The sequence below is a fragment of the Meles meles genome, chromosome 21, assembly GCF_922984935.1.
Source record: "Meles meles chromosome 21, mMelMel3.1 paternal haplotype, whole genome shotgun sequence".
NCBI lineage: Eukaryota > Metazoa > Chordata > Mammalia > Carnivora > Mustelidae > Meles > Meles meles.
The window spans coordinates 15,139,700-15,167,664 of record NC_060086.1 but is presented as its reverse complement, the minus strand read 5'-3'; the positions used below and the strand labels follow the sequence as shown (position 1 = coordinate 15,167,664).

Below are 27,965 nucleotides of genomic sequence, written 5' to 3'. Positions count from 1 at the left end.
CGCCCGGGCCGGAGAGCTTCGCGATCCTCTGCCAGCGGTCCGGAGGTCGCGAACGAGCGGGGCAAACAGCAAGCGCTCCGTAAGCGCAGAGGACATCGCCGGGCTCCAAGCGTTGTCCCGCGCTCACCACGCGCGGACCCGCTGGAGGCGGAGCCAACGCCGCGACCTGCAGAACCGGACTGGCTGCTGGGGAAGGGGGCGGGCTCCCGGAGCCGGGGGGCGGGGCCGATCGGGGGTCGTAAATACGGCGCCACATGGCATGGGTTTGGGGGGAGGGACCGCTGAGTGCGGAGGGCGCAGGCGCATTGAGGGCGGGAGCCTCCGTGGCCCTTCCGTGGGCCTCGACTTCTCGCGAGATGTGGAACGGGAGGCGGGGCTCCGGGCTCCGGGGGCGGGGCCGGCGGAGGAGGGGCGGCCTCGGGAGGGTCCGTGAGGCGGCGGCTGCAAGACAACGGCGACTACGAGGTGAGGTGAGGTGAGCTGAGGCGCGCGAGGCCGGGGCGCGGGGCGACGTGCGGCGCGGGGCGGCGGGGCGGCGGGCGGGTCCGGGCTCCCTCCCTCAGCCCGCGAACAGGTCCGCTGCGGCCTCGGGCCGAGCCCCCGCGCCGGCCGCTGTGTGACCTTGGCCCGGCTCGCACCCTCTCTGAGCCCCCGTGCGCCCTGCGCTGGAGGGCTGCGGCGGCGGGTGGGGCGCCCCGCAGGCGCGCTCCCGGTCGCCTTGTGGGACGCCGCGGGAGCGTGGACGCCAGCTCGGCGGTGCTCGGAGCGGGGCCCCCCGCCGCAGGGCTCCCAGGGCCCTGCGCTGGGACCCCGGGCCGGGCGCGCGCCCCTACCCCTCCACCCCCACCGCCGCGCTCCCAGGGCGCTGCGGCCACTTCCCGCCGGCCTGCGAGGCGCGGCCCCGCCCCGGGGGACCCCAGGCCGCCGCTGCGGGGCCGCGAGGCCTGGAAGGGGACCCCTCCGGGACCCTCTGCTCAGAAACAGCGGAGCTGCGTCTCCCGCGCGAGGAAGCCGTGCCCTGGCCACTAACAGAGGGACCTCCACCGCCCGCTCAGACTCCTGGCCGCGGGGGCATCCCTGGCGAGCCACTGGCGCACGCCGACGTCCCACTGGCGCGGAGCACAACAAGACACTGTGTGTCCGGGATTTATTAAATTATTTACTCTGTGCTTGCCCTCGGACAAGCTCAGGAGGCCCGGGCTGAACGCCGGCAGGCAGACGCACCTTGAGGGGTGCTGCCCCCGCCCCAGGGTGTGGGTGCAGGCCTCCGTCTGGGTGGGCGGGGCGGGGGGAAGGAGAGCGCACAGGGACGTCAGGACATTTGTTTCAGTGGAGGTGGAGTTACATACATTGTGTAGGATGAAGGTGTTACAAGAGCGGGTTTGATACATTTCGTGTTGCAGTCTGCCCACCCCAGGAGCGTACCCACACCTAGCACAGGCCGGGCTCCTGGGCATTTGGACCGCGTCTGCATGGAATTGCTTGGTGGTTTTCTTGCAAATTAGTTGATAGGACTTCGGGTGGGTATTTGCAGGCTTGCAGTTCGGCTCGCTGTGACTGTGAGCCCGCTTCATCCGTCCTGCAAACACTAAGCCACTGGTCCTTTGCAGGATAGCCAGTTGGGCTAGCTGCTGGTGATAAAGTTAGGCTAATTATGATATGGTGTGACCCGTGCGTCTAGGCAGTTATTTACAAAGTGTTAAGAAAGGGGGAAGAGTGAAGTCTATTTCCTGGTGTTGGAGTTTTCCGTGGTGCAGATGTGGGATGGATGTGGGGGTCTTGAAGGACGAGTGAAGGTTGGAGAGAACATTCCAGGTGGAGGCAGCAGGGCATGTGGAGACATGGAAGGGAATGGGGTGTTTGGGGGGGCGGGGCGGCAAGTCCCTGGATTCTTTGAGAAAGGGGGTTTGAGGATTGGGGTGGAAGCTAAGGCCAAAAAGAGGTTTCTTACCGAGGGCCTTGAATGCTGTTCTAGATTTTGGGCTGTTATCCTGATCTTCAGTGAGGGGGTGGTCAGGGTTTTGGGTGGGATGTGATAGGTCTGTGTCTCAGAAATGTAGGGCTAGGAAACAGGAAAGGTGGGTTCATGCTGTGGGAAGCTGGAGACTAAGTTGGGTGCCATTGTAGAGGGAATGGCTTCGGGATGAAGGCTGAAAGAGTGGAGAGGGTCATCAGATTCGAGCAAGCAGGAGAATCCACAGCGTGTGGTGCTCTGTAGGGTGTGGTGAAAGGGAAAGGAAAAATGCTAGAGTAACCAAGGTTTCTCACTCGGCTGGCTGCTCAAAGGACAGAGCTGCTGCCTGTGATGGGAAGTGCTGGAGCTGGTGTGGAGGGGCATTTGGGTTGTAGGCTTGTAGGCTTGCAGGGTTCATAGTGTTTGTGGGCCTCCTGGATGAGACAGTCTCTCATGGACGAGTGTCTGGGGCAGAAGCCTGGGGAATACCAGCGAGGAAGGGATAGGTGCTGGAAGAGAAGTGTGTCTGATGCCGACACTGGGCCTGCACTTCATGGCCATTACTGCGTATCACCACAGCTGGGAGGTGATTGCTTTCTAGAAAGGCCCTGAGGCTAAGGTGTGCTTGTGGAGGAGAGACCGGTTATTGATACTGCTGAAGCAGGTGCAGCTAGTGTACCATTAAAAAAAAAACAACAGAAAAACCCCCCACAACTTCTATCTTTTTTTCGATTTTGTGTTGTCTCTCTCCCTCCAGAAGATAGCTGTTGGTTTCACACCTCCTTAGTGTGTCTGTGGCTGTGGCCAAGGGCTGCTGCTTCTTCAGCCACTCGCGCGTACATGGGCCTCATGATAGCTGACACAGCAACTCCGTCCTTCCTGCAGTTAACCCAGGTGGCGGTTTCTGTAACTGCTTACAGAACTTGACAAATATTGCAGAGAGGTATGGGAAATGCCAGGCATAGCTGGGTAGGGGGAGAGGCGCGGGATGCAATGAGTAGAGTTGATGGCTCCTGGAACACCACCAGCTGGCACTTGCCTCTCCAGGCAGGAGAGTGAAAAAGTCTTTGAGGAGTGTAAGTAGCTCAAAAGAAAGGACCTAAAAATAGTGACACCAGGGGGCCCCCAGTAAGGAGGCCCAGGTGGAACCGCACCATGGTTCAAAGCTTCCAAGTTCCTTTGGCACCCTACCTCTTAAATAGGAACAGATAACCAAGGACATGTGAAGACACCTCTCATTTGGAAGGTAGAGACCTTAGCTCACACTTGCAGGTGGTAGAGGGTGTGCAGGAGGAGGACTGAACAAGCGGACTGTCACTAACATGCACACGCAGAGAAGGGGAACTATTGTATGCAAGAGACAAGAGCAGGCCACTCTAGTAAGAAAAAAAAAGAAAGTAGGGGGAACACTTGAAGAACCAAAAAGAGAACTCTTGGATATAAAAAAACACAGTTGGAGAAATAAAAAGCCTGGTTGGTGGGTGAAAGATACAGTTGAGGAGCTGGGGAAGACAAACCTAAAAGCAAAAATGGGAAGTGAGAGAGAAAAGGGAAGGATCAGAGCAGGAGGCTGACATCTGAATGATCTGTTTCAGTAAGAGGAGAAAAAATAGGACAAGGCCGTCCACAAAATAATGCAAGAGAATTTCCTAGAACCAAAACTTCGTGAGGAAGGGGGTTCCCTACGTGGCCAGCACTGTGTGTGAAAAGGCAGGTGTCCTTCGTTCTCCCAATCTGTTCAGTTCCTGGTGTGGGTCCTTGCAGGATGGGGAGCAGGTTTGCACAGTGAGGGATGGCGTGTTTCCACAGTAACGAGTGAGAGTTTGGGAAACAAGGGATTTATCTGGAAATGCTTTCGAGGCCATCAGTTTCAAGAATTCCCGTAGTGAGAGTGCAGATGGAGAGAGAGATGTACACACCCACTCCAAGGCCTGTTGCTGTGAAATCTCAGAACTCTGGGACGAGAAAGATTGTGGTAGCTTCTAAAGATTTTATTTATTTGTTTGACAGAGAGATCACAAGTAAGCAGAGAGGCAGGCGGGGGCGGGGCGGGGTGGGGGATAAGCAGGCTCCCTGCAGAGCAGAGCCCAATGAAGGGCTCCATTCTAGGACCCTGAGATCATGACCTGAACTGAAGGCAGAGGCTTAACCCACTGAGCCACCCAGGCACCCCTGATTGTGGTAGCTTTTAGAAAAGGAATAAGAACAGGCCACCAGCAGGTCATCACAGAACGGTGCAGAACACTCCCAGCAATGCTGGAAGGTGGAAAGCAAGAGAGCATGGCTTTCAGAATTCTGAAGGAAAATACCTTCCACCTTGAACTCTATACTCAGGCAAAAGAGGGTAGAGTAAAGATATTTTCAGACATGCCCCAAAAGTTCCCATCTCACGTACTTTAGGGAATCAACTGATAGACAGTGAGGTGGTGAGTCTGGAAGGACAGAGCCAGAGAAGATGGGGTTTTCCTGAGAGGAAGTGGGGAGGCCAGCGTGCACACCTGTCCGGAGCTGACTCCCCAGGAGAGAGTTCTTGGGGAAGGTGAACTTGACATGGCACCCAGGCGCTGGGACATCTGGAGAGGAGATGTGGACAGCTGGTGGGGCTGGGCTGGATTAGTGATGAGTCCATGGAACACAAAGCAAATGAGAGCACAAGACTGTCATTAGTTCCAGGGAAAATAGACTGTTGTGCAGGAAGAGAGAAATAATTATGGTGTACGGTGAGGCGAGGCTGTGAACAGCCTTGGCGCAGTGATCGTTTATGTAAACACCGAATATTGTTCTAATTGAAACATATTGTGCCTGTCTGGAGATGGTGTAGGGTGAGTGGGACATGGGTGTGTGAAGGGCGGGGGGGCGAGTGGAGGAGATACTGTGATTCCACCTGCCCCCCCCCCAGGGGGGGCAGTGCGGGAGGCCCTGGCCTAAAGCCAGTCCCCTGCTCTTCAGAGGCGATGGGGTGCCTGCAAGGTTTGGCCAGCCCGGTGCAGGTGGGTAACGGGGAAGGGACAGGCACTGCTGAGGTTTGTGGCAAACTCCCCAGCACGATCTCACCCTTTAACATACACATGTGTGTGCGGAACGTTGATAAAGACAGTCACGCCGTGCTTCCGGCTCTGCTGGGTGAGGTGGGCAGAATTTCGCCTGTCTTTGCTGCTGGGCTCGCTCCCTCCTGGGCCCTTTTCCTCACTCCAGAGAGGAGAGTTGACTTGTCTTGGTTTCCTCTTCATTATTGTCATTGTTCTCTGGATCCTGTCTCCTGGCTGTAGTCGCGTAGCAGAGGCTGCGTGCTTCCTTGAACTATATTATTTTTCTTTTAACTTACTATAAAGGGGTTTTACAAGCATATTCAAAAGTAGGAAGAGCGCTCTTGTGAATTCTTCGTTCCCTTCGCTGGGTTTCGGAAATTATAAAATCAGGGTCAGTTGTGTTTATGAGTTTTCTGTCAGCAGAACAGCTCTTTATTAAGTACCTACTGTGTACTAAGCACTATTTTAAGCCTTTGGGCCACCTGCCTTCTTAAGTTTATGTGTTCGTGCAGACAGGGAGCAAGTAAGCCCGAGAACGTGTGGTATTGAATGCAATGACACATGCCACAGAGGAAAAGCGGGTCTGGGTGATGGGGGGTGCAGGGTGGGGAGTGACCAGGGGAGGCTTTGCCGATGAGGTGAGCTCTGAGCAGAGGTCAGAAGCCAGTGCAGGGTTGAGCCACTGGATTCCCCAGGCATGCACGTCTGGGCAGAGGACAGTGGATGCGGGCCAGGCAGTGGGAGCCCACAAACAACAAGGAGGCCACTGCGGCCGAGGGGGCCAGCGGGAGAGATGAGAGTGTGGGCGTCCCATCAGGTAGGGCTTGTCAGCGGCCACTGTAAGGACTGGAAATGGGAAGCTGTGAGACTCAGTGATCGGAGGGTTTTGAACAGAGAAGTGGCATGGTCTGACTTGTAACAGAATAACCATGCTGCCATGTTGAACGTGGGTTGTGTGGGCTCGAGCGCAGAGAGCAGGTTGGAGGTTGCTGTGGTCATGCAGGTGAGAGCTGAGGCTAGCTGGAACAGGGTGCAGGGGATGGGCGGGCACCAGAGGGACTGGAAGAGGTTAGAGTCTGGCTGTATTTCGGAGAGAAAGCTCCAGGCAGGTTATTAAACCAATTATGATGAAATTTATCATCAGTATTTTCCCGTGAAATAATTTATTTGAATTCACTTAACTCTGAGAAATGAGTGCTTACTTGGACTCCAGAGTTAAATTCCGTGCAGCAAATCCTTGAGTCTTGTGAGGAAGGTGGAAGGTACAGGAGATGCGATCCCCGGCTTCTAAGAACTTGAAGTTTGGGAATGCGGGGCTAGTATGCATGCCCTGAGAGCCCGTCTACATGGGGGAGACCAGTGGGGCTTAGGGACCCGGGGCCAATAGACCAGTGTGAGTGGATAGCCCTCCATGCCCTGGGCCCAGCTCCTGAGGGAAGTTACTTTACCTCACAGGCCAACTTCGGGCTCGATTTTCATTCAGGTCTCAGGGTTAACCGAATACAAATGAAGTAATTCTGTAGACAGATGAACCCAAGTTCTGGTGGCTTCAGGTGAATGTCTGTTTTACTGTGGGGGTTTTAATCCAGCTCCAAAGATGCAGGCACAGCCCAGAGAGTAAATGTTGAGACCACTCACAGAAACTTTCCAAATTTTTGTTGACTAAGTGATGGGAACTGCAGTGAATTTTTTGCTTTACATAGTGTTTGCGAAGCTGGAAAAGAAGTGGGTAGTTTCTGATATTTTTGCCAGTCGCATAAATGCATAAAACTGGAAACGTTCTTGGAGTTCTTAATGAAGTCCGTAAAACTGGAAACGTTCTTGGAGTTCTTAATGAAGTCCGTGTCACTTGATTTAATGCTCAGAAGTTGGTTATTTGTACAAGAAGAAGCAAATTTTCTCAGAAACAAAGTATAAAAATTTGAGTGTCTGCCAAAACCCAGGCGGTTGTGCATGGGACAGTGGGTTCCTAAATCAGTTGCCAGAGTTCAAATTCCCGGTCTCTGCAGGTGCTAGCCATGCAGGCTTGGGCCAGTTGTCTGAATGATTTGCCCCAATTTTATCATAATTAGTATGAGGATTAAATAAATTAATACACGTAAGACCTTACCGTATCACTTTTGAAAACATATTAGCCATTGTTGTAATTACGATAAAATGAGTTGAAAGCATAGAGAGAGACTTCTTTGCTGATAATTGATTCTTGGTAGAAAGTATGAGTAATAAAAAAAACATATTAATAGAATACAAATATTTGAGGGCACGATAAAGATGGGAAAATAAATAAGGCCAGCCGCCTAGTCCAAAGAGGATGGCTTAATATTTTACAAAATAATTCATATGTTATCACATTCATGTTCTCAGTAGCTCTGATTAGCAGAAAGACCTTTATCAGTGGTGTTTTGTGGGCGAGAAGCTGAGACTCAGACTTGAGGTGATGTCTCGGGCCACTCAGCAGAGCCTGGCCTGGGCCCCAGGATGCCTTTCCTCTTCCTCCCGGTCTGTGAATGTCTGTAGGACTTCGGGGCTGGTGTTTCCATCCCGTGTTGTGGAAACTGGTGAGAGCTAGTTCATGGCGTTCTTGTTGGAAAGGTTTAGCTTCTGGAGACTATCTCCATTGCCTGGATTTCCTCCTGGCCCTTGGCACGCTGCGATTTCTGTTACTGGATTTGCCTTTTGAAACCTTCCTGTGAGTGGAATCACGTGGAATGTACTCTTCTGTGTTTGAGTTCTTCTGTTCAGCATAATATCCGAGAGCTTTCTCTGTGTCATTGCGTGTGCTGATTCATGAATCCGTGGCTCGTTCTCCCTTATTGCTGGGTAGTTTTCCACTGAACGAGTCCACCCCAGTTTGTGTATTCATGTCCTTGGTGAAGGACCTCAGGATGTTCTCAGATTGGAACTATTTTGAGTAAATCTGCAGTGAGCATTCTTGTCCACATCTTCGTGTGGACAGTCCCTGTATTTAAGGGCTGCTCTCTGCTGCTGTATCTGAACGGCATCACCCAAGGTCATCGAGGTTCTCTCCTATGATCTTCTAGGAGTTTTCTAGTTTTGCCGTGTACATGTAGGTCTGTGATTCACCGGGAGTTCGTTTTTGTGAGGGCAGTAAGGTCTGTGTCTGGATTCTTTTACGTGTTTGTTTCTTTGTGTGTGGACATCCGGTTGTTCAGCACTCATAATTAAGGCAGGCTGTCTCTGCTGCCTTGGGTTGCCTTTGCTCCAGACCAGTTGACTGTATTTATGGGTCTGTTTCTGGGCTCTCTGTTCTTTTCCAGTGATCTTTTTCTCTGTTCTTTTGCCAATACCACGTACTCTTGTTTGCTGTGGCTTTCTGGTAAGTCTTCCAACTTCATTCTTCTTCAGTAATGTGTTGTCTATCCTGGGTCTTTTCCCTCATGTGGGTAATAAAATAACTTCCTACAATTTTGATTGGGATTGCATTGAAGCTGTACATTGGGAAGACCTGATATCTTTTTTTTTTTTAAGATTTTAAAGACCTGATATCTTGACAAACATTGAGTCTTTCTGTCCACACATGGAATATCTCTCCATGCATGTTACATGTATTTTGTTAGAGTGATACCTAAATATTTTATTTTGGGGAGTTCTAATATAAATGGAATTTTGTTTTTAATTTCTTTTTTTTTTTTAAGATTTTATTTATTTATTTGACAGACAGAGATCACAAGTAGACAGAGAAGCAGGCAGAGAGAGAGGAGGAAGCAGGCTCCCTGCTGAGCAGAGAGCCCCATGCAGGGCTCGATCCCAGAACCCTGGGAACGTGACCTGAGCCGAAGGCAGAGGCTTTAACCCACTGAGCCACCCAGGCGCCCCTGTGTTTTTAATTTCAAATTTCACTTATTCATTGTGGATAAATAAGAAACTAGTTGATTTTTGTATATTAACTTTGTATCCTGCAAACTTAGCTATAGTCGCTTGAGCCCCTAAAATTTTGTAATTGAAAAATCATAAGTAATCTAAGATTTTTATCATATTTTGATGGTCAGTTTGATTGGTCTTCAAATAGAGTCCCTAAGCATTATTGTGGCATATCCACTTTCATGGTTCTTGTAGAACCTTCTAGGAATTGAAAAATATGCTGGATGTTTTTTAATACCAACTGTTCTGACTTTTTAAAAAGTTTTAGCATAAAAAAAGGATCTGGTCTGTATGCAAAAAGAGGTGATACCAGCTTTATTCGTAGTGGTCAAAAAAAGGGAACTAACCCGGGCACCTGGGTGGCTCAGTGGGTTAAAGCCTCTGCCTTCTGCTCAGCTCATGATCCCAGGGTCCTGGGATTGAGCCCCACATCAGGCTCTCTGCTCAGCAGGGAGCCTGCTTCCTTTCCTCTGTCTCCGCTTTTCTCTTTGCCTGCTTGGGATCTCTGTCTGTCAGATAAATAAATAAATAAAATCTTTATATTAAAAAAAGGGGGGGGGGGACTAACCCAAAAGTCCATCAGCTGGTAAATGGGTAAACAGTTGTGTATCCATATGATGGAATACTGGTGGCCATACAAAAAGGAGCTTACAGCTGACGTGAACACCACCCTGGACAGACCTCAGAAGCAGTGTGTGAAGAGCCTGCATCCTATGTGGTTTTACTAGGTGCTGTTGTAGGAAAGGCAGAACCAAGGTCAGAAAACAGATGAGTAGTTGCCTAGAGCTGAGCGTTGGAGGAGGAGGGAACTTCAGAGAGTGATGGATATGTCCTGAATCTTAATAGTGGTGTACATTTGCCAACTCTTCAGGCTCCACAGTTAAAGACACTGAGTTTTACTGTATATAAATCAGATCTCAAAAAACCTGATTCAAAAACAAAAAGAGAAACAGAGGTGAGTTAACCAAGAAAGAAGGTTCTTTCAAAGAAATGGTGCTAGAACTGTGGGGTATCTATAGGGGGGGAAGTTAATCCCAACCCAGCCTCTGGGATAGTCGTATTGGCTAGTGGCTGCAATTCTCTCATTGGACATTCCTTTCCTTTGTGGCAAACAACTATATCCATTTCTTAACATTTTCTTTCTTTTTTTTTCTTTTTAGATTTACTTACTTATTTTGAGAGAGAGTGAGCATGCCACTAGTGGGGGAAGGGGGCAGAGGAAGGGAGAGAGAGAGAGGGAATCTCTAGCAGACTCCATCCTGAGCACGGAGCCTGACGTGGGTCCAGTCCCACGACCCCAAGGTCATGACCTGAGCTGAAGCCAAGAGTCGGACGCTTCACCGACCTCCCAGGCGCCCTCCATTTCTTTACACTTAGTTCTCACTAGTTCGATCTCTTCTGTCTACAACGTGTAGTAAACACACATGCACCCCCAGTGCAAGTGACGAAGCAAGTATGCATATGAGGGTTCCCCAGAGAATAGAATCCGTAGGGTGTGTGTAAAGAGATATGTTTAAGGAATCAGCTCATGTGGTTACGGAGGCTGAGAAGCTCAGACCCAGGAGGGCCGAGTCCAAGCCTGAGGGCAGGAGACTTCTGTCCCAGCTCGAAGACAGGCAGGCAGGCAGAGGGAAGACGCTCTCTTGCTTCACCTGGTTGGTCGGTTCGGGCCCCGAGTAGGTTGGGGAAGCGCCCTCCGGGACCGCTGTGGGCCTGACTCCATCTACAGGGTCAGAGGTCAGTCTCATCCAGAAACACCCCCCACACACACACATGCCCTGGATACCGTGTGGCCAGCAAAGGGGACCCAGAATCAACTAGCACGTGCCTCCTGACCTGTGTGCCCTGCAGTCACCGGTTCTGCTGCTGAAGTGTGGAACGTGCCCTGACGCAGGTCCTCCATGGTGTGGCTGTGGGGTCCCTCTCCCCCACGAGAGTGACACACCCCAGCCTGGGAGGGAGCTCAGCCCCCCGCTGTCCGCCACAGACCGCCCTGTCGTCCCCCTGATGTTTGCGCGCTGCGGTGTGAGGGCCCCTTCAGACCAGAGCCTTCCATGGGCAGCTGGCATGAGCTCCTGCCCTCACGTGTGTGAGAAGAGGAATGTTTAGCATCCCCTCCCTGAACTGAGACACCGCCCTTTCTGCACAGCCGCCTCATGTTGGGGTTAAAGCTAACCTGAAGCCTGATTGTTCACAGGGCACTGGCAGGGCCCTTGCAGAAAACCAGCCCTCAAGGCGAAGCTTTTGGGTGACACTTGGCTCCCCATTGTCTTGGTGGAGGCAGAAGCCGGAGGCTAACTCCCAGCAAGCCTGCTCAGCAGGATCTCCAAAAACTCTGAAGATTTTGTTAGCCGCTTTTTTGAAGTCGTGGGAGATTTGTGTTTGGAAATTATGCCCTTATTCTGTGAATGAATACTACTTTGAGGTCAGTGTTGTTCCCTGACTTGGTTCTGCTTCCGAAGGGCTACCCGCTTTAGTTCTCACCTGCCCCCCATACCCTGTGTGCCGTCCTCCCCAGAAGGCAGCAGAGTGCTTCCCCCAGAGCCCTCCCTGGCTCCCACTGCCTCCATGCCTGGGCCAGAAACACACGGGTCCCACTCCATGTGGCAAGGTAAAGCTTGTTGGCAGTGCTGTGTGGTCATCTCTGTCCCTGCTCTGTGCACCCCTGAGGAGCTGTGCACCCTGTTTGAAGCAGCACAGGCCCTTCCTTCCTTCCTTCCTTGCACAGGCCGTTTCATACCCTCGGCCCGCCTTGTCTCCACGACTGCTATTTAAGAGGCTCGTTGGAGGCTGAAGAGGATAGCACCCAGGACTGCCCTCGTTCCCTTACCTTGAACATGACCCACGGCCTCAGCCTCATTGGCGAGTGGTGTGGAGGGGCTTCCCACATCGGTTTGGAAAGGGCTGGAAGGGGTTGCCCCTGAAGCTAGCCTGGTTCTGGGGCAGAACTCCAGTGCAGGGCAAGGCTTCCAGGACCAGTCTCACCGACGAAGAGCCAGATGCACGGGGTTTGGGGCGTCCCAAAGGGAAGATTTATCTTGTTTCCATACACCCATCCCATCATTGTACGTTTCTAAAACTTCAACATTTGATAAACAAATTGCAGATAAAGTCAGTCCGTTGAGCTTTTGTGCAGGGTTCTGAGGTTAAGCCGTGGCTCTAGGTTTATAGCCTTTGTTACCTATGGCTGTCCTCCACTACAGGCCTTCCTTGTCTTTGTGTGTTTTATTTACTGTCATTCATGTGTTTTTTACAGTCTCCTGCATTTCGCCTTATTTATTTAACAGTACCTCTTGACAGTTCCTCCACGTCAGCTCTTGTGGCTCCAATTCTTTTTTTTCCAGTATTTCTATTGTGGTAGGACATGTAACGTAAAACTCACCATCGTAACCATTTTTAAGCCTGTTTCACGGAGCCTGGAGCACAATCACAGTCACAGTCACACGGTGCAACCATCAGCACGCTCTGTCTCTAGATTCACTCATCTTTCCAAACTGATCCTCTGTCCCCATGGAACACTGACCCTCCCATTCCCTCCCACCCCCTCTGAACCTCACGGGAGTGGGATCCTATGGCACCTGCCATTTGTGCCTGCCTGATTTCACTCCACAGTGGCTCGTGGAGGTTCCTCCCCATCGTAGGGGCTGCCAGAACGTCCTTCCTCTTGGGAGCCGTGCGATACCCCGCCGTACGTGTGTATGCCACGCTCTGTTACCTGTTTGTCCTCCTGGGCACGCTGGGGTGCGTCCACCTGTTGGCTGGTGCGGGTCTACCTGTTGGCTGGTGCGGGTCTACCTGTTGGCTGGTGCGGATCATGCCTCCGTGAGCGTAGCTTCACAAGTACCACTTGGAGACCCTGCTTCCAGTCTTTCTGACTGTAGACCCAGAAGTGGAATTCTTGGGCCATGTGGTCATTTTATGTGGTTATTCAAGTTTCCATTTTGGGGGGAACCTCCTTACTGTTTCTTACTGTTTTCTGCAGCGGCGGCACCAGTTTGCGTTCCTGTTGATTGGGCCAGAGGGTTCCACTTCCTCCCTATCTTGGCCAATACTTACCTTCTGAGTTGGTTTTTGTTTCATTGAACATTTTATTTATTTTTTTTAAGTAGGACTTGAACTCATAACCCTGAGATCAGGAGTCGCACCCTGCACTGACCGAGCCAGCCGAGCCCCCGTTTTGTCTTGTTAGTTTTTGGCTGGAGCCATCTGAATGGGCGTGAGCTGGTACTTCCCTGCGTTTCCCCGATGAGTGGTGTGGAGCATCTTTTCATGTGCTTAGGGGCTGTTTGCCCATCTTCAGGGAGATGTCCGTTCAAGTGGTTGCCTTTTCTTGAATTGGGTTGTTGGATGTTATTTTTCTTTTGAGTATTAAGAGTTCTCCATTTATTCTGGATATTAAGCCCTCATTAGATACATGATTTGTGAACATTTTTCTCCCATTCTGGGGGAATCTCCCCTGTGGATAGTGCCCTTTGATGCCCAGAAGTTTCTAATTTGCATGAAGTTCAATTGGTTGATTTTTTTTTCTTCCATTGTTAATGCCTTAATTTTTTTTATTGCTGTGTATCTTTTATGAAAGGAAAAATGGTTTTTTCTCACAGTAAAAACCAGTCGGTTCTCAGTGTAAACAAAAACAACTTTAAATACAGAAAGCCATGAAGCAGTAAGTCAGAATTACCCAGACGCCACTGCCTGGGGGTGCTTGCTGATGCTGTCTTGGGGCTGGTGCTGGTGGCGGGGCCCTCTTCCCTGTGCGCCATCCATGCTTGCCTGACAGCCAGCCGCTGACCCAGGAACGCTCCCTACAATGACCCACAGCCCACTGAGTGGTCTGATGCAGGTTAGGCGACTCATTATACATAAGTTAGTTGACTTGCTGTTTACAAAATAAGCCGTAGATTCACTGCGTGGCTGAGGAGAGCCCGATGGGGGAGGCCGCCCGCGTGACCTGCTGCTGGCCCAGGGCCAGGCTATGAGACATTCGGGGCCAGAACGGGGCTCCTCCTCAGCCGGGGTGCTTCTTTGTGCCCAGTCATACTTACGTAGGTTATTTATGGACTAAGAACAAAACTGTAGACTTTGAGTGTATTAAAGACTAAAAGATGATAGTGTTTGGTGCTAATCCACCAAATAAGGAAAAAATCAGAGCGACTTTAAATGGTTCCTGGTTAAGAGAAGACAAGCTTTCTTTGCACTTAGAGAACCACGTTCGGGACAGGTGACAAAAAAGAAACGTCCAGTGTGCCTGCTCCGCCTCTGTTCCGTGCAGACTCACCCGAGGGGAGCATCTAGGGCTGGTTGTAGGCTGACTGGGGCTCACTCGGCTGTGACCTCTGACCCCAGGACCAGTGCCTCTGCGTCTGTCAGGTCAGAGAACACAGGAAACACGTGCCTGTGTGTGACAGGGAGGCACCTGTCAGCACCTGGACTTCCAAGGAAGCACGATCTTTCTAAGCCCCTTCTGTTCAGCAGCTTGAACTTAGACTAAGAAGAAACTTCGCACGTGTGACTTCAGTCCCTGGGGAGAGATGGGAATATATTGTGGGGGTGTGTTGTGTGTCCCACCAGGGCCCTGTATGCGAGTGCCTCCTACAGCAGAGTACCACCCAGATCCAGAACAAAGGAGCTGTGGGTCTGTATGACCACGTAGATGAGTCTCAAAGCTCGCCGTGTGATCCCATTTATAGAACACTCGAGAAAATGCAAACTAATTTATAGTGACAGAAAGCAGATGAGTGGCTGGAGGAGAGGGATGAGCTGGGGAGAAGGGTGAGAAGGGGCAGGCATGAGCTCTGGGGGGTCAATGGAGGTGTTCCCGCTCTGACCGTGGTGATGGGGTCGTGGGCACACACACGCATCCGGACTCCTCAGACTGTCCCCGTGAAGTCGGTGCAGTCGCTTGTGTGCCACTTACACCTCCCACAGCGGTTCGGAAGAACGGGGACGTGCAGCAGCGGAGCCAGGGAGCCTGCATGGGGATTGACTTCGGGAGTGAGACTTGAGTCCAGATGCTGATGTGACCCCTCCGGGCCTTGGGTCCCTCAGCTGTCGGGGGTCATGCTCCTCTCCCCAAGGCCACGTGCAGAGGGCCTGGGGGAAAGGACGTGAGTAGCACACTGCTCCCAGCACCTCGCACTTGGTGGTGAGAGCCCTTTAAAGGGCAGCTCCTAGTCAAAAGATACTACCTGTACGTATCCTGTGATCCTAAAAATAATCGACCATGTCTTTTCTTGCAATTGAACTGAAGTCGTGTGACGTGACTTGTAAAGAACGTCCGTTTCCCCCAAACTATTGTAGGCCCTGGCATTTGTCAGTGTACATGTCCTCCTTGCTGGCTGTTCTTGGCATTCTCTGTGCACAAGTGACAGCGCGGTCCCTGATGTGTGGTGGTGCCTGTGCCCACGGACGGGACCCAGGGTCTCTGCCCCGTCTCCACAGAGCTTGGGAGTCTTGCTCTGAAAACACAGCTGGAAGCCAGGCTCTCAAGCACGTGACATTTTCCAGCACGCTTTCCCTTTGCTGCTTTCTCAGCCTTCGGCGAAACTTTTTGTTTTGTTTTGTTTTGTTTTTTGATATGGTTTCACCTTCATCTCTAGAACTGCTCAGCCTTTTACATCCTCTGGAAGGGATGGTCTGGAAAACTTCCGTGGCCCGTGCTTATGATCTAGCTTTACAGACAGGCTGTGATGTGGTGAGATTATAACCATTCCTGTTCTCCGGATGGCCACGGCCGTGATGCCCTCAAAGGGCACTAGCTGACCTCTGGCAGCAGCCGTGTAGGAGACGAGCACCCCTAACTCTGATGTTTTCACAGCACAGTGACTCACTTCATCCCTGGGCTTCAGCCACATGGGTTTTCCCACGCCCCCGGCTGGGTGGCCTTTTCTTTAGGGGGGCCTTGAGAGCGCTGGGGGCTCAGGAAGGACTCATGAAGGCAGTGACCAGAATGTCATTTTTTCTGTCACTTGCCTGTTTCAGCACCTTTCACATAAAGCCCCACACTGCCCTTTGTCTGCCGACCTTTGTAGCGTGAGCATGTGTTACTTTCTCCATTAAAAAAAACAAAATGAAGTGAGCATGAACAAAAACTGCACAGGTGGGTGGAGATCGCTTCCAAACTTCAGCCTCATGAACTTTTAGGTTCATTTAGTGAAAATGCATTGGGTCCCAGGTGTATAGTTTAGCACGCACAAGGAATACAGACTCGGAAGGTTCAGTCAGGGAGAAGTCAGAGCGCACCCCAAGATGTGCTCTGTCTGAGACTGCTTGGATGCCCGCTGATCCTGACAGAGCTCCCAGTATGTCTGAAAAGTGGACATTCTGGCTTTGGGTCCCTTTACGGTCGTACATCTGTTGTCTCGTTAGGCTGGACCCATGTCTGAGTTCTGTCTTCTGAAGCTGCACAGGGTAAGTCTGTTCCCCTCCCACGGGACAGCCCTCCCACTGACACGAATCTCTTTTCCAACCAGAGGATCCAACCTGCTCCCCTTCCACAGGTGCTATGGGGGAACAGACCCTGCGAGCCTTCAGAAGCTGGAGGAGAGGCAAGGACCCCACTTGGTCTTAACAAGTGGATTAAGACACATGCCCGTCGAACGGTTCTACGGAGAGGAGGTGAAGGCCGGAGAGAGGGGTACAGATCTTGAACTTTTCCAGAAACCTCAAACTGTCAGGTCACACTCATTGAACACGGGTATGATAACGTATATTTTACTCTCCACACCCTGCAAGGGGCTGTAAGATGGTCCAAGTCCAAAACATAGACCTCAGAACAGAGAGGTGAAGGGGCATGATCTCGCTGGAAGGGATTAGCATCTTGTGGGAACCATGAGCGTGGCCAGCATCCTTCCTTAGAGCTGATGTCCCAGGACTGCACTGGGACAGGGGCCAGGTGTGGCGGGTCTATAGCTGCAGGCGTGTGTGTTCACAGATTAGTACCTCCTTTGCTTTTCTGTCCACCTCATCTTTTTTGCCTTGTGTCCAGCTCCGAGGTCTCCATCCCGTATCATTGGTTCTTTTTGATCTAGGATAGCTTGACATTCATCGTAATATCAGTGTCCAGCTCTGATTTCCAACCCATCTTTCCAGCTTATTTGTTCATCTTTCTGAATCTAGATTCCACTCCCAGTCGCTGGCAGGGTGGGCCAGCTCTGCCGGTGGCGTGGGGGACTGCCCCTGGGGAGGAGGTAAACAGACTCACATACTGGGGGATCTGGCAGGGGACTAGGGGGTACACTGACCCTGGCAGGTGGCCATCAGGGGGCCACCTGATGTGACAGTATGTGGCAAATGTTTTCCATCCTGGAGTGGGATGGGAAGCACAGTGCCCCCTCCGTCCATCCCAGTGATGATGGCCTGGTATGGAGGTGTAGGTCCAGTTCCCCCTGGGTCCTCCTGTTGTAAGGGGGGGGGGGGGTCCAAGTGTGACTATGCTGCTCTGTGCCATCTTTGTCTGCCTGTTGGTGCCCGGGGGGAAGGTTAGCTCTCTGCCTGGCCCTGCTAAACCGTGAGGGCAGGGGTGGTTTTTCCACTGGTGTCTGGCCTAAGTAGAGCAGGTGTCTCCAAAAAGATGTTCCTGCTGTTGGGTTGCTGTGAGCTTAGGGACAGTGCACAAGGCCCGTCTCGTTCGGTGCACCAGTCGTAAATGGGGAGTGGGGTCCCAAGACCTCCCTCGGGTTGGGTCATTCACTGAAAGAACCTGCAGAGCTCATGGAAAGGTGTATTCACCGTTAAGGTTCGTGGCAGCAAAGGATTCAGATGACAAGCCAAGGGAAGAGACGCAGAGGGAAGAGTTGCCCCCTCCCCAGGAGGTCGGGATAGCACCAACTCCAGCTACCGCTGATGGGTGACAGTGGGTGGAATGCGCCCCCACATCTTTGTGGGTGACAGCGGGTCGAGTGCGCCCCCACATCTTTGCGTCCACAGTCTCTCCTCAGGCTTTGTCATCAAACAGATCAACTCCCTACATGGCTGACCTTAATCCCCAGCCCCCAATCACATTGTTAGCCCAAGGCTCCTAGTAAACAGCCCCTCCCAGGAGGTACGGGCAGAAGGGGCCTCTTAGGGTGGAGGTTCGGTCCTTTACCACAGCTGTTCTTGCCCGTCCTTTGCCAGGGTTCTTCGGCGGCTCTTCCTGGAGCTTTTCTCCTACACCTGTTGGCTCTTCAGGGTCGGAGGCAGTGCCCTCTGGGACGGGGGACAAGCTCATCCTGCGGCTCCTCGAGTAGCCAGGTCCTTGGACTGTCCTTCCCGAGCCTTCCTGTGCCTGTTGGTTGTGTCCCATCTCTGGTTCTGTTGTGAGTGGGCAGATCGGTAAGGGCGCAGCCCCCTCCGGGTGGAACCAAAAGGAAAACCCAGGGTGGCCCTGTAGGTGGTGACGGCACAACCTCTCATCTTCGGGCTAGCGTCCCAGCACTAGGTCAGATGCTGCATTTTTCCTGTGGTGTCCCTAGCACTTCTCCACATACCTGGGACAGAATTGGGGCTCCGCCTATGTGACAGACAGGACTGGCCCAAGGATGGGCTCCTCTGGCATTTCTGGAATTGACCTTGACTGTGGTTGAGGACAGCCTTCAGTGGAAGTTGAAAGGGAACCACAAATCCAAATCCAATGTCCAGCCTGCTTCTCCCCATGCATAAGGGCAGCCACCTGCCCCTGAACCAGTGGGCCTGCCAGTGAGCCTGCTGGTCGACCTCGCCAGGGTGCCATCCCAGCACCCGCTGACATTCGCAGCTGCCAATCTGCCCTGCCTCCCTTTGCCCTCCCGCCCTTCTGTTCTTGAAGATCAGGCAGCCTTTCCCCATCTTCATCCGTGGCTCTGTTACGGTCTCACTCCTCTGTGGGGTTACCAACGGTGCTCTTAGAGCCTGGAAAGCTCTTGCATGGGCCCCCTTTAAGCTGCCCCGTGAACCCTCCTTGTCCCCCCTCTGATCTCCAATGCGCCCGTCCTTTCCACATAGAGGGGGACAGAGATGGTGCACAATGTCCAGCACATGTCAGCCGCACAGAGTGGCCTGTTTTTGATGTGGTTATTTGCATTAAATGTGCACAGCGAAAGGTTTTCCTCAGAGGCTGGGACGTCTTTAGCATTTTTGTAAGTTGTAGCATACATTCAAATTGAACCTTGTGTTTTGGTTTTGCTGAGTGCCTTTCCTTCCTCCTCCGCGTTTCCTGCCTATGAGGGTCCATGTCCCTGCCCGAGCCTGGTCTGTCAGCCCTCCCTTTTCCGTTCAGTGACAAAAGATCTCCAGTGACCTCGCCAGCCACCCCCGTCCTCTGGACCCTTTGAACAGCACTCAAAGTGGCATTCATCTTCCTATCACACAGAGGGGCTGAGACTCAGCAGAGGTGGCCTTGTAAAGCCTAAGTTGCGGAGGATGGAGGTGTGAGGGTGGGGCAGGGACTCGGACCACGAAGCAAGGTCCGAGACATCAGCAAGCACCGTCCGTCGGAGTCAGAGTGCAAGAGGACACCCTAGCTGGACCATAGTCTTTAATGTAGCTCTGTGTTACCTTTCCAGGGTCCTGAGTGCAGTGTCCCGTCTCCATGAAGCTGACGTGACAGCATCCAGGTGAAAGGGCCCCCCCCTGCCCCATCCACGGACAGGATGACCAAAACCCGGCTCTTCCGCCTGTGGCTAGTCTTGGGGTCTGTCTTCATGGTCTTCCTGATCATTGTGTACTGGGACAACGTGGGTACTGCCCACTTCTACCTGCACACTTCCTTCCCAAGGCCGCACCCCCTGGCGCCGCTGCCCACCCCCACGCATGGGGCGGAGAAGGAGTTCACGTCTGATGTGGACACGTTTTTGCAGAAGCTGCTTGGTGGCAGCCTGAAGCAGAACGCCCCGTCTGGTAAAAGGACGGAGCAGCCCTCCGTGCCGGCCTCCAACAGGCCCGTGCTGAGCAATGCGGAGGAGAGCGTGAGGGGCTACGACTGGTCCACCCGCGATGCCCAGCAGGGCCCGGACCCAGGCGGGCAGCAGGCCGAGAGGCGGAGTGTGCTCAGGGGGCTCTGCGCCAATGCCAGCTTCGTGTTCCCTACCAAGGAGCGCTCCTTCGACGACATTCCCAACTACGAGCTCAACCACCTCATCGTGGACGATCGCCACGGGGTCATCTACTGCTACGTGCCCAAGGTGGCTTGCACCAACTGGAAGCGTGTGATGATCGTGCTGAGCGAGAGCCTCCTGGACCGTGGCGCCCCCTACCGCGACCCCCTGGACATCCCCCGGGAGTACGTCCACAACTCCAGCACCCACCTGACTTTCAACAAATTCTGGCGCCGCTACGGCAAGTTCTCCCGCCACCTGATGAAGATCAAGCTGAAGAAGTACACCAAGTTCCTGTTCGTGCGGGACCCCTTCGTGCGCCTCATCTCGGCCTTCCGCAGCAAGTTCCAGCTGGAGAATGAGGAATTCTACCGCAAGTTCGCGGTGCCCATGCTCAAGATGTACGCCAACCGCAGTGGCCTGCCCGCGTCCGTCAGCGAGGCCTTCAGCGCGGGCCTCAAGGTGTCCTTCGCCAACTTCATCCAGTATCTGCTAGACCCGCGCACCGAGAAGCTGGCGCCCTTCAACGAGCACTGGAGGCAGGTGCACCGCCTCTGCCACCCCTGCCAGATTGACTACGACTTCGTGGGGAAGCTGGAGACCCTGGACCAGGACGCCGCCCAGCTCCTGCGGCTCCTCAAGGTGGACAAGCTCCTGCACTTCCCCCCGAGCTACCGGAACAGAACTGCCAGCAGCTGGGAGGAGGACTGGTTTGCCACCATCCCCCTGGCCTGGAGACAGCAGCTTTACAAACTCTACGAGGCCGACTTTGTCCTCTTTGGCTACCCCAAGCCTGAAAACCTACTTAGAGACTGAAGGCGTCGGGGGCAGTCCCGGACCTCAAAGCCAGCTGGGCGGGTGGGGCTTCTTCCAACCCGGACCAAGGGTCCTGCCGCACCACGGCCTTCCTCCCGAGGATGGGCGAGGGGTTGCCGTGCGTATTTTTTTATGGCTTTGTTTTCCTCCCAGTCTGGCCCGTGGCGCAACTCCACAGCGCTCCCGTTGACCAGGCTGCTGGCGATACCTGGAATCAACGGCTCCCACACTCCGGTTTTTCATATCACCTGCGGTTTTGCAATCTGGACGTACTGTTTATTCCCCTGCCTGTATTTCTTGAGTACTGTGTTAATATTGTTTTTTTAAGATTAATATATTTCAGATATTTAATATGAAAAGTGGAGGAGAGGATGGAGTAAAGGTCACATCTGCTTCTGCTGCCTGCTTCCGTGCTTATTCTGGTAGAGCAGCAGGTGCTCGGGAAGGGGCTTCGAGGGACTGGACCTCAGAAGCTCGGGTGAGGGCAGGGTGTTTTCATGGTCATCTTCAGCAAAAAGGAGGAACCTATGCTTGAAATCAGGCCTCACCTGTACTTTTTTTTAAATTTTTTTTTTTTTTTTTTTAATTTGACACAGAGAGATCACAAGTAGGCAGAGAGGCAGACAGACAGAGGGGGGGAAGCAGACGCTCCGCTGAGCAGAGAGCCCGATGCGGGACTCGATCCCAGGACCCTGAGATCATGCCCTGAACTGCAGGCAGAGGTTTAACCCACTGAGCCACCCAGGCACCCTGTATTTTTTTTTTTTTTAAGATTTTATTTATTTATTTGACAGAGATCACAAGTAGGCAGAGAGGCAGGGGGAGAGAGGAGGAAACAGGCTGCGTGCTGAGCAGAGAGCCCCATGCGGGGCTCCATCCCAGGACACTGGGATCATGACCTGAGCTGAAGGCAGAGGCTCAACCCACTGAGCCACCCAGGTGCCCCCTCATCTGTATTTTTAAAAGTGTAGCAGACAGATGCTTCATGAGCCAAAGCTCTCTGACCATGTGTTATCAGTGAGAAGGGAAAGCAGTTAGAAAGGGATTTGTCCTTGAGACTGTACCTTTGGTCACAGTCATGGAAGCAGGATGTTAGCTGTCCCATGAGGCTATAAATCATGGAGGTGCTGTTGCAGGGACGGGATGAGTAGGGGTCTGACCCAAGAATCTTTCCCTGCCGTCAGCAAGGTGAGGCTTGGTATGATTGTTGTCAGAGACTTAGCTGGTCGGCCTCAGCTCCCGTGACCTTCCCCTTGAGGACGTGACTGACCGTGGGATCCTCACGTTTGGTGGTCCCGACTCCGTAGCTGTGTCCATGTGGGCCTGTCCAGAAAGGCTCTTTTTGTACATCTGGTTCAGACCGATCTGCAGTTGTGGCTGGGACCCTGCAGTTGGCGGGAAGTGTGCAGTCATTCCGTGGCATGTGGGCCTCAGGTGTGACCTCGTCTCCTTAGTCTGTAGCATCTGGTCCCCAGGGCCCAAGTTTCCGGGGAGCTGGCCACTCACTGCGACGTCCTCTTGCCAGCTCTGCTTCGTGCGTGGTGTCCTTGCTCTGATGGCTTCCCGATGGCACTGAGGTTTGAGCCGTGGCCTCTGGGTGCCCGCCTCACCGACTCGGGCTCCCCGGTGCCCAAAACCACCCGCTTTCCTTTCTGTAAGTTCCCCTTTTTACAAAACAGTTGGCAGCAAAGATGCTCCAACGCGAGGATCCAGTTTTAGAGTCACTGAAGAGCCATCACCACGCTGAGGCTCCTGGGCCTAGCTGGCCATGGCACCGCGAGCACTGGGCTTCAGGTCATTAAGCAGGGTAGCTCTGCCTTCGGGGAGCCTTGTGACCCTGCGGTGTGTGATGACAGCGGGGACCCCCAGCCCCACGCCAGTGGGCTGAAGGCCTTCAAGGACAGAGCGTCAGCAAGTGAGGTGAGGTAAAGGCAGGTGTCCTGAGGAAGGTGGTGCATGAGCCCGGCCTGAAGGATGGGGAGCGGCTCAGACGTCCATGGTAGAGTGCGTGACGTCAGCACAGGAGCGGGATGTGTCCAAGACAGGAGGTACTAGCCACTGGTGTTCATTGCCAAGCGCCCTCACATGTCCTCCCATATCCCTTTGGTCCTGTTTTCTGGTGTGGATGCTGAATGGCAGAGGTCAGGTGGGGCCAGGACTTGGAGCTGGTAGGCTTCTCCGCCACCCTGGGACGTGGATGGGCTGTGAGTGGAGTCTGGTGGCCTTGACCGTCAGGCCCCGGAATTGAGATCTCACTTAGGCAGCAGCAAGCCCTGGTGGAGGTCTGGGGATGGAGGAACTTGGGTTCTTTGGAGTCAGTGTGGCGTCGGGTTGAGGAATGGAGGCGGCCAGGAGTCTGGTCAGCAGGTGACGGCTGCTGCCCTGCTCAGAAGGGGCCTGTGCAGGGACAGTGGGGAGACGGACAGACAGGAGAAGTGGTGGTATTCTGGAGAGGTTCCCGTCCAAGCTGCTGCTGTTCTTGTGTATGACGAAAGAGAAGCAGGGAGAAGTCAGAGGAAAGTCAGGAGAGCACAACACAGATCTTTCTTCTGACCTGTAACATCCTCCCACCGGTGCGTGGTCAAATATAAGTGACATAGAATTTATCTTCTTAACCACTTAAGTATCTGTTTTGGGAGCATTAAAGGCATTCGCGCCAATGTGCCGCCCCCACGGCCATCGGGCTCTGGAACTTTCTCATCTCCCCCTGGGTGAAACTCTGTGCCCATTCCTCCCTCCCCCCGCCTGGCTCCCACCCTCCTGCTCACTGTGTCTGTGACCCTGGAGTCTGTGACTCCAGGGACCTCATAGAGGCGGGATCCTGCAGTGTCTGTCCCTTGGGCTCTGGCTTCTGTCACCCAGCATGCTGTCCTCGAGGTCTGTCTCTGTGGTGGCCAGTGGCCACATGTCCTTGCTTGTCAAGGCCCCGGATATTCCTCGGGGTGGATGGGCCACCCCGTGGTGTGTGTCCATTCTCCCACCAGGTAACACTTGACTGCCTCCACCTCTTGGCTGTTGTGAGCAGTGTGGCCGTGCTCACGGCTGTGCACAGATCTGTGTGAGTTACAGCTTCCAGTTCCTTTGAGTACCCAGAAGTGGGCTGCTGAGTCGTAGTTGACCTGGTCAGCATTGGCAAACTGCATCGGGGTGGGGAGACATGCAGACGACGTGTCACATGGCTAGAGGCGAGCTGGGAGGCTGTCCTGGGGAAGAAGGACAGTTTCCAATGTCCTTTACGTGTGTTAAGGACACCGTAGATTTCAGTCCTGGGCTGTAATTTTGAGGAAATGGTTTTCATCAGAATGGGCCATCACATTGAAATCGCAGCTTTAGAACGCGTTTCCAGCCGCCATCATCAGCATGGCTCTTGGCATCTTTCTCTCATGGTAGTTTCTCGCTGAAATGTGTTTGTTTCGGGAATGTTCAGACAAACCTCAAAATTCACGGGGTGCTGGGCTCACGAAGGGCAGGGCCCAGCTCTGCATTCCTTTATTCGTGGTTCTGCAGGTAGTTACACTGTAGGTCAGCTTCCCTGGGTGTTGGGGGGCATGTGTGCAGGGACTATGGGAGCGGCTTCCCGCAGCGGCCACACACCTGTCCGGATTCCTGTGCTGCCAGCTGGGCCCGACCTCGGGGCCACCTGGGGGACGACTCGGGACGTGATGGCAGAGAAGGTCCTTGTCAACCGTTGCCCTCCTTCCACGGGCTGTGGGAAGAGAGGGGGTCCCCACCTTGTCCCTCTCTCGGGTGCCTCTTTCCCTGACCCACAGAATTACGTCCTGTAAAGAAATTATTTTTCTTGCGCTAAGACACTAAAAATTTTTAAATTGATACTGCAGTTAGCTCATTTAACCAAACGATTCCGTAAACCTGATTCTTCGTTTCTGCTTACCTCTCATCTCCAGCCATTGCTGACACATTTGCACACTGTCCTAATAACGCCCTGGTGTGTGGTGCAGGATCCTCTCCGCGTTGTCATGGAGCCCCCAGCACGGTCACCAGTGCACTTTGTCTGCTTACAGTCGGGGAGAGGGATGTGGGAGAGACTCACCCGATGCCTGAGCACGCACGCGCACGTGTGTGCGTGTGCGCACATGCGTGTGAGAGACACCGTCAGTCCTCGTTCCTCTAGAAATGGTACACGTCTTCATGTGTCGATGCAGAGTTCCCACTTATGGCTTCTGGTGCACATCTAGGGGGCCTTGCATTGCTTTTGCCTTCTTTTGAAGGATTTTCCACTATTAGAAGAACTTTAAGTCTGTTTTCAGCAAGGGTCACGATCTCATTTCCTCTTCCCGGTGCAGTCAATGTGTACCTAGGTACCTGCCTCTGTATGTTAGTGAAGGTGGGGCTTTAACCCAGCTTTGCTGCTGACGGGGAGCAGTTAGAGGAGCAGGGGCCTGCCTCAGGGCCGCCCACCCCCTGGTGCAGGGCTGTCCCCAGCCGGTCAGTAGGCAGCATGTGGCAGGGAGCAGCAGGAGCAGGGATTCCTGCCCCTGGGGTGGGACAGGAGCCTGAGCAGGGGAGGCAGAAGCCAGGAGGAGCATGGCTGTGCAGCCTGCCTGTCCCGTGAAGCTTCGTTTCAGAGCATGCATGGAACCCCCTGGGTTTTCCAGAACCACTGTCCCATGCTTCTATTTGCAGCTGAGTCTCTGCACACAGGCATGGGCAGGGACAGCTCTGGCTGCAGTCAGAGCCTTCCTCCATACACCTGCACCTGGGGCAGGGGTCTGCATGCCCCCGGTCATGGTCAGGGAGGGAGAAAGCGAAGGGGTGGGGCCCTGAGCCTCTTTCTGAACTGGCCAAGGAGGGCTGCCATCGTCCTGTCCAGGTGTTTGTAAGGCTGGTGGAGTTTCAGTGACCGGCACTGAGTGGGCTTAGAGTTCACTGCTTCTGCCTTCCGGCACTTTCTAAGCACCCCGGGTCTGTGGGGTCCAGAAGGGCGGCTTGCATTGTTCCTGGAGAAGTTAGCTATCCCCCGTGTGTCTTCTCTTCCTTCCTGTGTTCTTCTGTCCCCTGAAAGATGCTATGTCTCCCCATCCCTCCTCCCGGAGAGGGTGAGGACTGCCATGTCCATGCCTAGCTGCGGGAACGGCCCTGCTTCCCCTCCTTCCCTGCCCTCGTCCCAAGAGGGCTGGAGCTTGGAGTGGAGGATGCAGGGGGGCTGGTTGGCTGGCCCTGGTGGCTGGAGGGCCAGGAGCTCCTGGACCCTGCTGATGTGGATCCAAGCCCACGAGTGACGTGCGCATCTGGTGACTGTGCTGGTCACCTTCCCCAGCAGGCCCTTCAGAGCCCCCGGGTACCACTTTGGCTGCACTGCAAGGGGGACCTAGCTCTGGGCCAGCGGTGCCGGCTGGTTTGTAACATGTAGCACCAGATGGGCTTCCCGGTGGCCACACGGATGTCCGCAGAGCCTTCTTCAGTTTCTCGGTGGGGGAAGCTCGGTTTCTGGCAGGACTTTTCTCCTCCACGTTTGCTCTCTTGGCTTGGGAGGGGTTGCCACTCAGGGCCACGTGAGGCTCCTGGCGGACAGGTGGTCTGTTCTCCTTGGTGGTCCTGCCCTGTGGGGAACAGGTTCCCAGATACCATGCAGACCCAAGGGGGTCCGCTCACCCAAGCAAATTCTCCAGCGGTAATTATTGCCCATTTATTTATAAACTACACATCCTTTTCTGCCCACCCCGTAAAACGGGGGTAGTATATACAATCAATCTGAAACTAATCAGATGAATGACCCCTTGCAGTAGACACCTACTGTGTGTGCCGAAACGTGTTCCTCCTGGTCAGAGAGCCCGTCTCCCTCCTTCCCTCTCAGCTGGAAGAGTTGGGCAGGCCATCCCACCCCACATCTGAGCTCTGGTGGGGTGTCCACGTGCTCGGTAGAGGCAGGCCTGTGTCACACCCCCACGTGAACCCATCAGACTCAGGGCCCACGGCCAGAAGTCTTTGTAGAAGGGCTTGGCCAGGCTGGTGGGACAGGAACATCAGAGCCGCACCAAGAGTCAGACCATGCGGTGAGGGCTGGAGGCTATGTGCACCCAAGGCTGGGTCCCCCTGTGCCTCGCCACACCTGCAGGTGTGGGCCCAACACGCTCCCACTTCCTAAAGCTCCTACAAGCTGGGTCTCTGGCATTTAACATAAGGGATCCTGACTCCTACACTGTGTAGTCACTGGATTGGCATCCTGAAGTCGGGTTAGAGCTGTTCCCTTAACCAAGAGAAGCCATTATGACCTCTGGGCACGTGGGGTATGGGTCATGCAGGTGTGAGCAATTCACATGATGAAACTGTCTTCTTACTCCACCAAGACCCTGGAACGAAAGATCCCCTATTGGGATACCACTTCCAACCAGCAGAGAGGTTCAGTGGGAACCTGGGCTATTTCTTCCCTTGGAATCATTCTTTCACGCATTACCCAGAGGGAAGCTAACAGGGAATGGGGAACAGTACTCCTCTGCGCATGACCCCCAATGCCTCTGATGCGGGTCCTGTGTCACGGATGTGCGGGGTGACTCGGTAGGTGATGAGGGAACCCAGCCCGTCTGCCTGCCTGCTGCGCTCTGTGGATCTCAGTGTTGGAGCCTGGGGGCTGACAGGCGGGCGAGACGGTGATCATGTGTGTTTGCAGAGATGGAGTGGGACATACGGCTCCCCAGGGGAGGGGGTGTTGGACCTGAGCTCGGAGTGGGAGCCTGGGCATCCAAAACTGTCTTGGCACTTTGGAATGGGGCACCCTTGGGCTGGGTGCGGGTTTGAGGGGGCACGGCGCCAAGCTTTGAAGAGAAGGAAGGTTCGTTGGGGGCAGGAGTGGGGGCTAGCCTGAATGGTTACCAAGGGCGCCCCCAGCAAAGGGGTCTGCAGGCTGGTCTGTGAATCATCTTCTTACACTTAGAGCTTCCTTCTGCTTCTGCGTGGTACACGTCATCACACGAATAGGAAGTTTCTGTACATGCAAGACTCGAGAACACCACTATCCAGGAGATTGGCTAGAATAAGCCCTTTCGTAAGGGTGTAGAGAGTGTGCTCCATTCTGCACCTGGTTCTCGATTTGTCTTGGGCTGGGGAGCCCAGCCAGGCTTCTGGTGGCTCCATTTCTGTGTCTGTGCACCTGACCTCACCCACCTGACAAGCGGTAATGTCTGTTGAAATGCACTTTGAAATTCTCGTATGAGCAACGGTGACGTGCTGTCTGGGCATCTTCGTGAACAGCTAGCTGCCCTTTCCAGTCTTGGG

The 27,965-nt window shown here is 53.7% G+C and overlaps 2 protein-coding genes across 7 annotated transcripts in view; both read left to right on the top strand.

Moving 5' to 3' along the window:
* The first annotated feature begins 383 nt into the window (after positions 1-383).
* LFNG (LFNG O-fucosylpeptide 3-beta-N-acetylglucosaminyltransferase) overlaps positions 384-27,965 on the top strand; it is a 94,078-nt gene continuing 66,496 nt past the window's right edge. For both annotated transcript variants that reach the window (XM_045992760.1, XM_045992759.1), the window contains exon 1: positions 384-465. The gene's annotated coding sequence lies outside the window, so the exon portion shown is untranslated. The remainder of the gene's footprint in view (positions 466-27,965) is intronic.
* On the top strand, positions 393-21,131 carry CHST12 (carbohydrate sulfotransferase 12). Of its 5 annotated transcripts, none has more exons than XM_045992758.1 (3): positions 393-470; positions 16,335-16,479; positions 19,386-21,131. In XM_045992758.1, the coding sequence occupies exon 3, from the start codon at positions 19,473-19,475 to the stop codon at positions 20,730-20,732; it is 1,260 nt and encodes a 419-aa protein (XP_045848714.1). In that variant the 5' UTR covers positions 393-470; positions 16,335-16,479; positions 19,386-19,472; the 3' UTR covers positions 20,733-21,131. The 5 variants fall into 5 exon arrangements, with proteins under 5 accessions (XP_045848714.1, XP_045848712.1, XP_045848709.1 ...); XM_045992756.1 differs by having other exon boundaries at positions 16,335-16,498; XM_045992753.1 differs by having other exon boundaries at positions 16,335-16,558.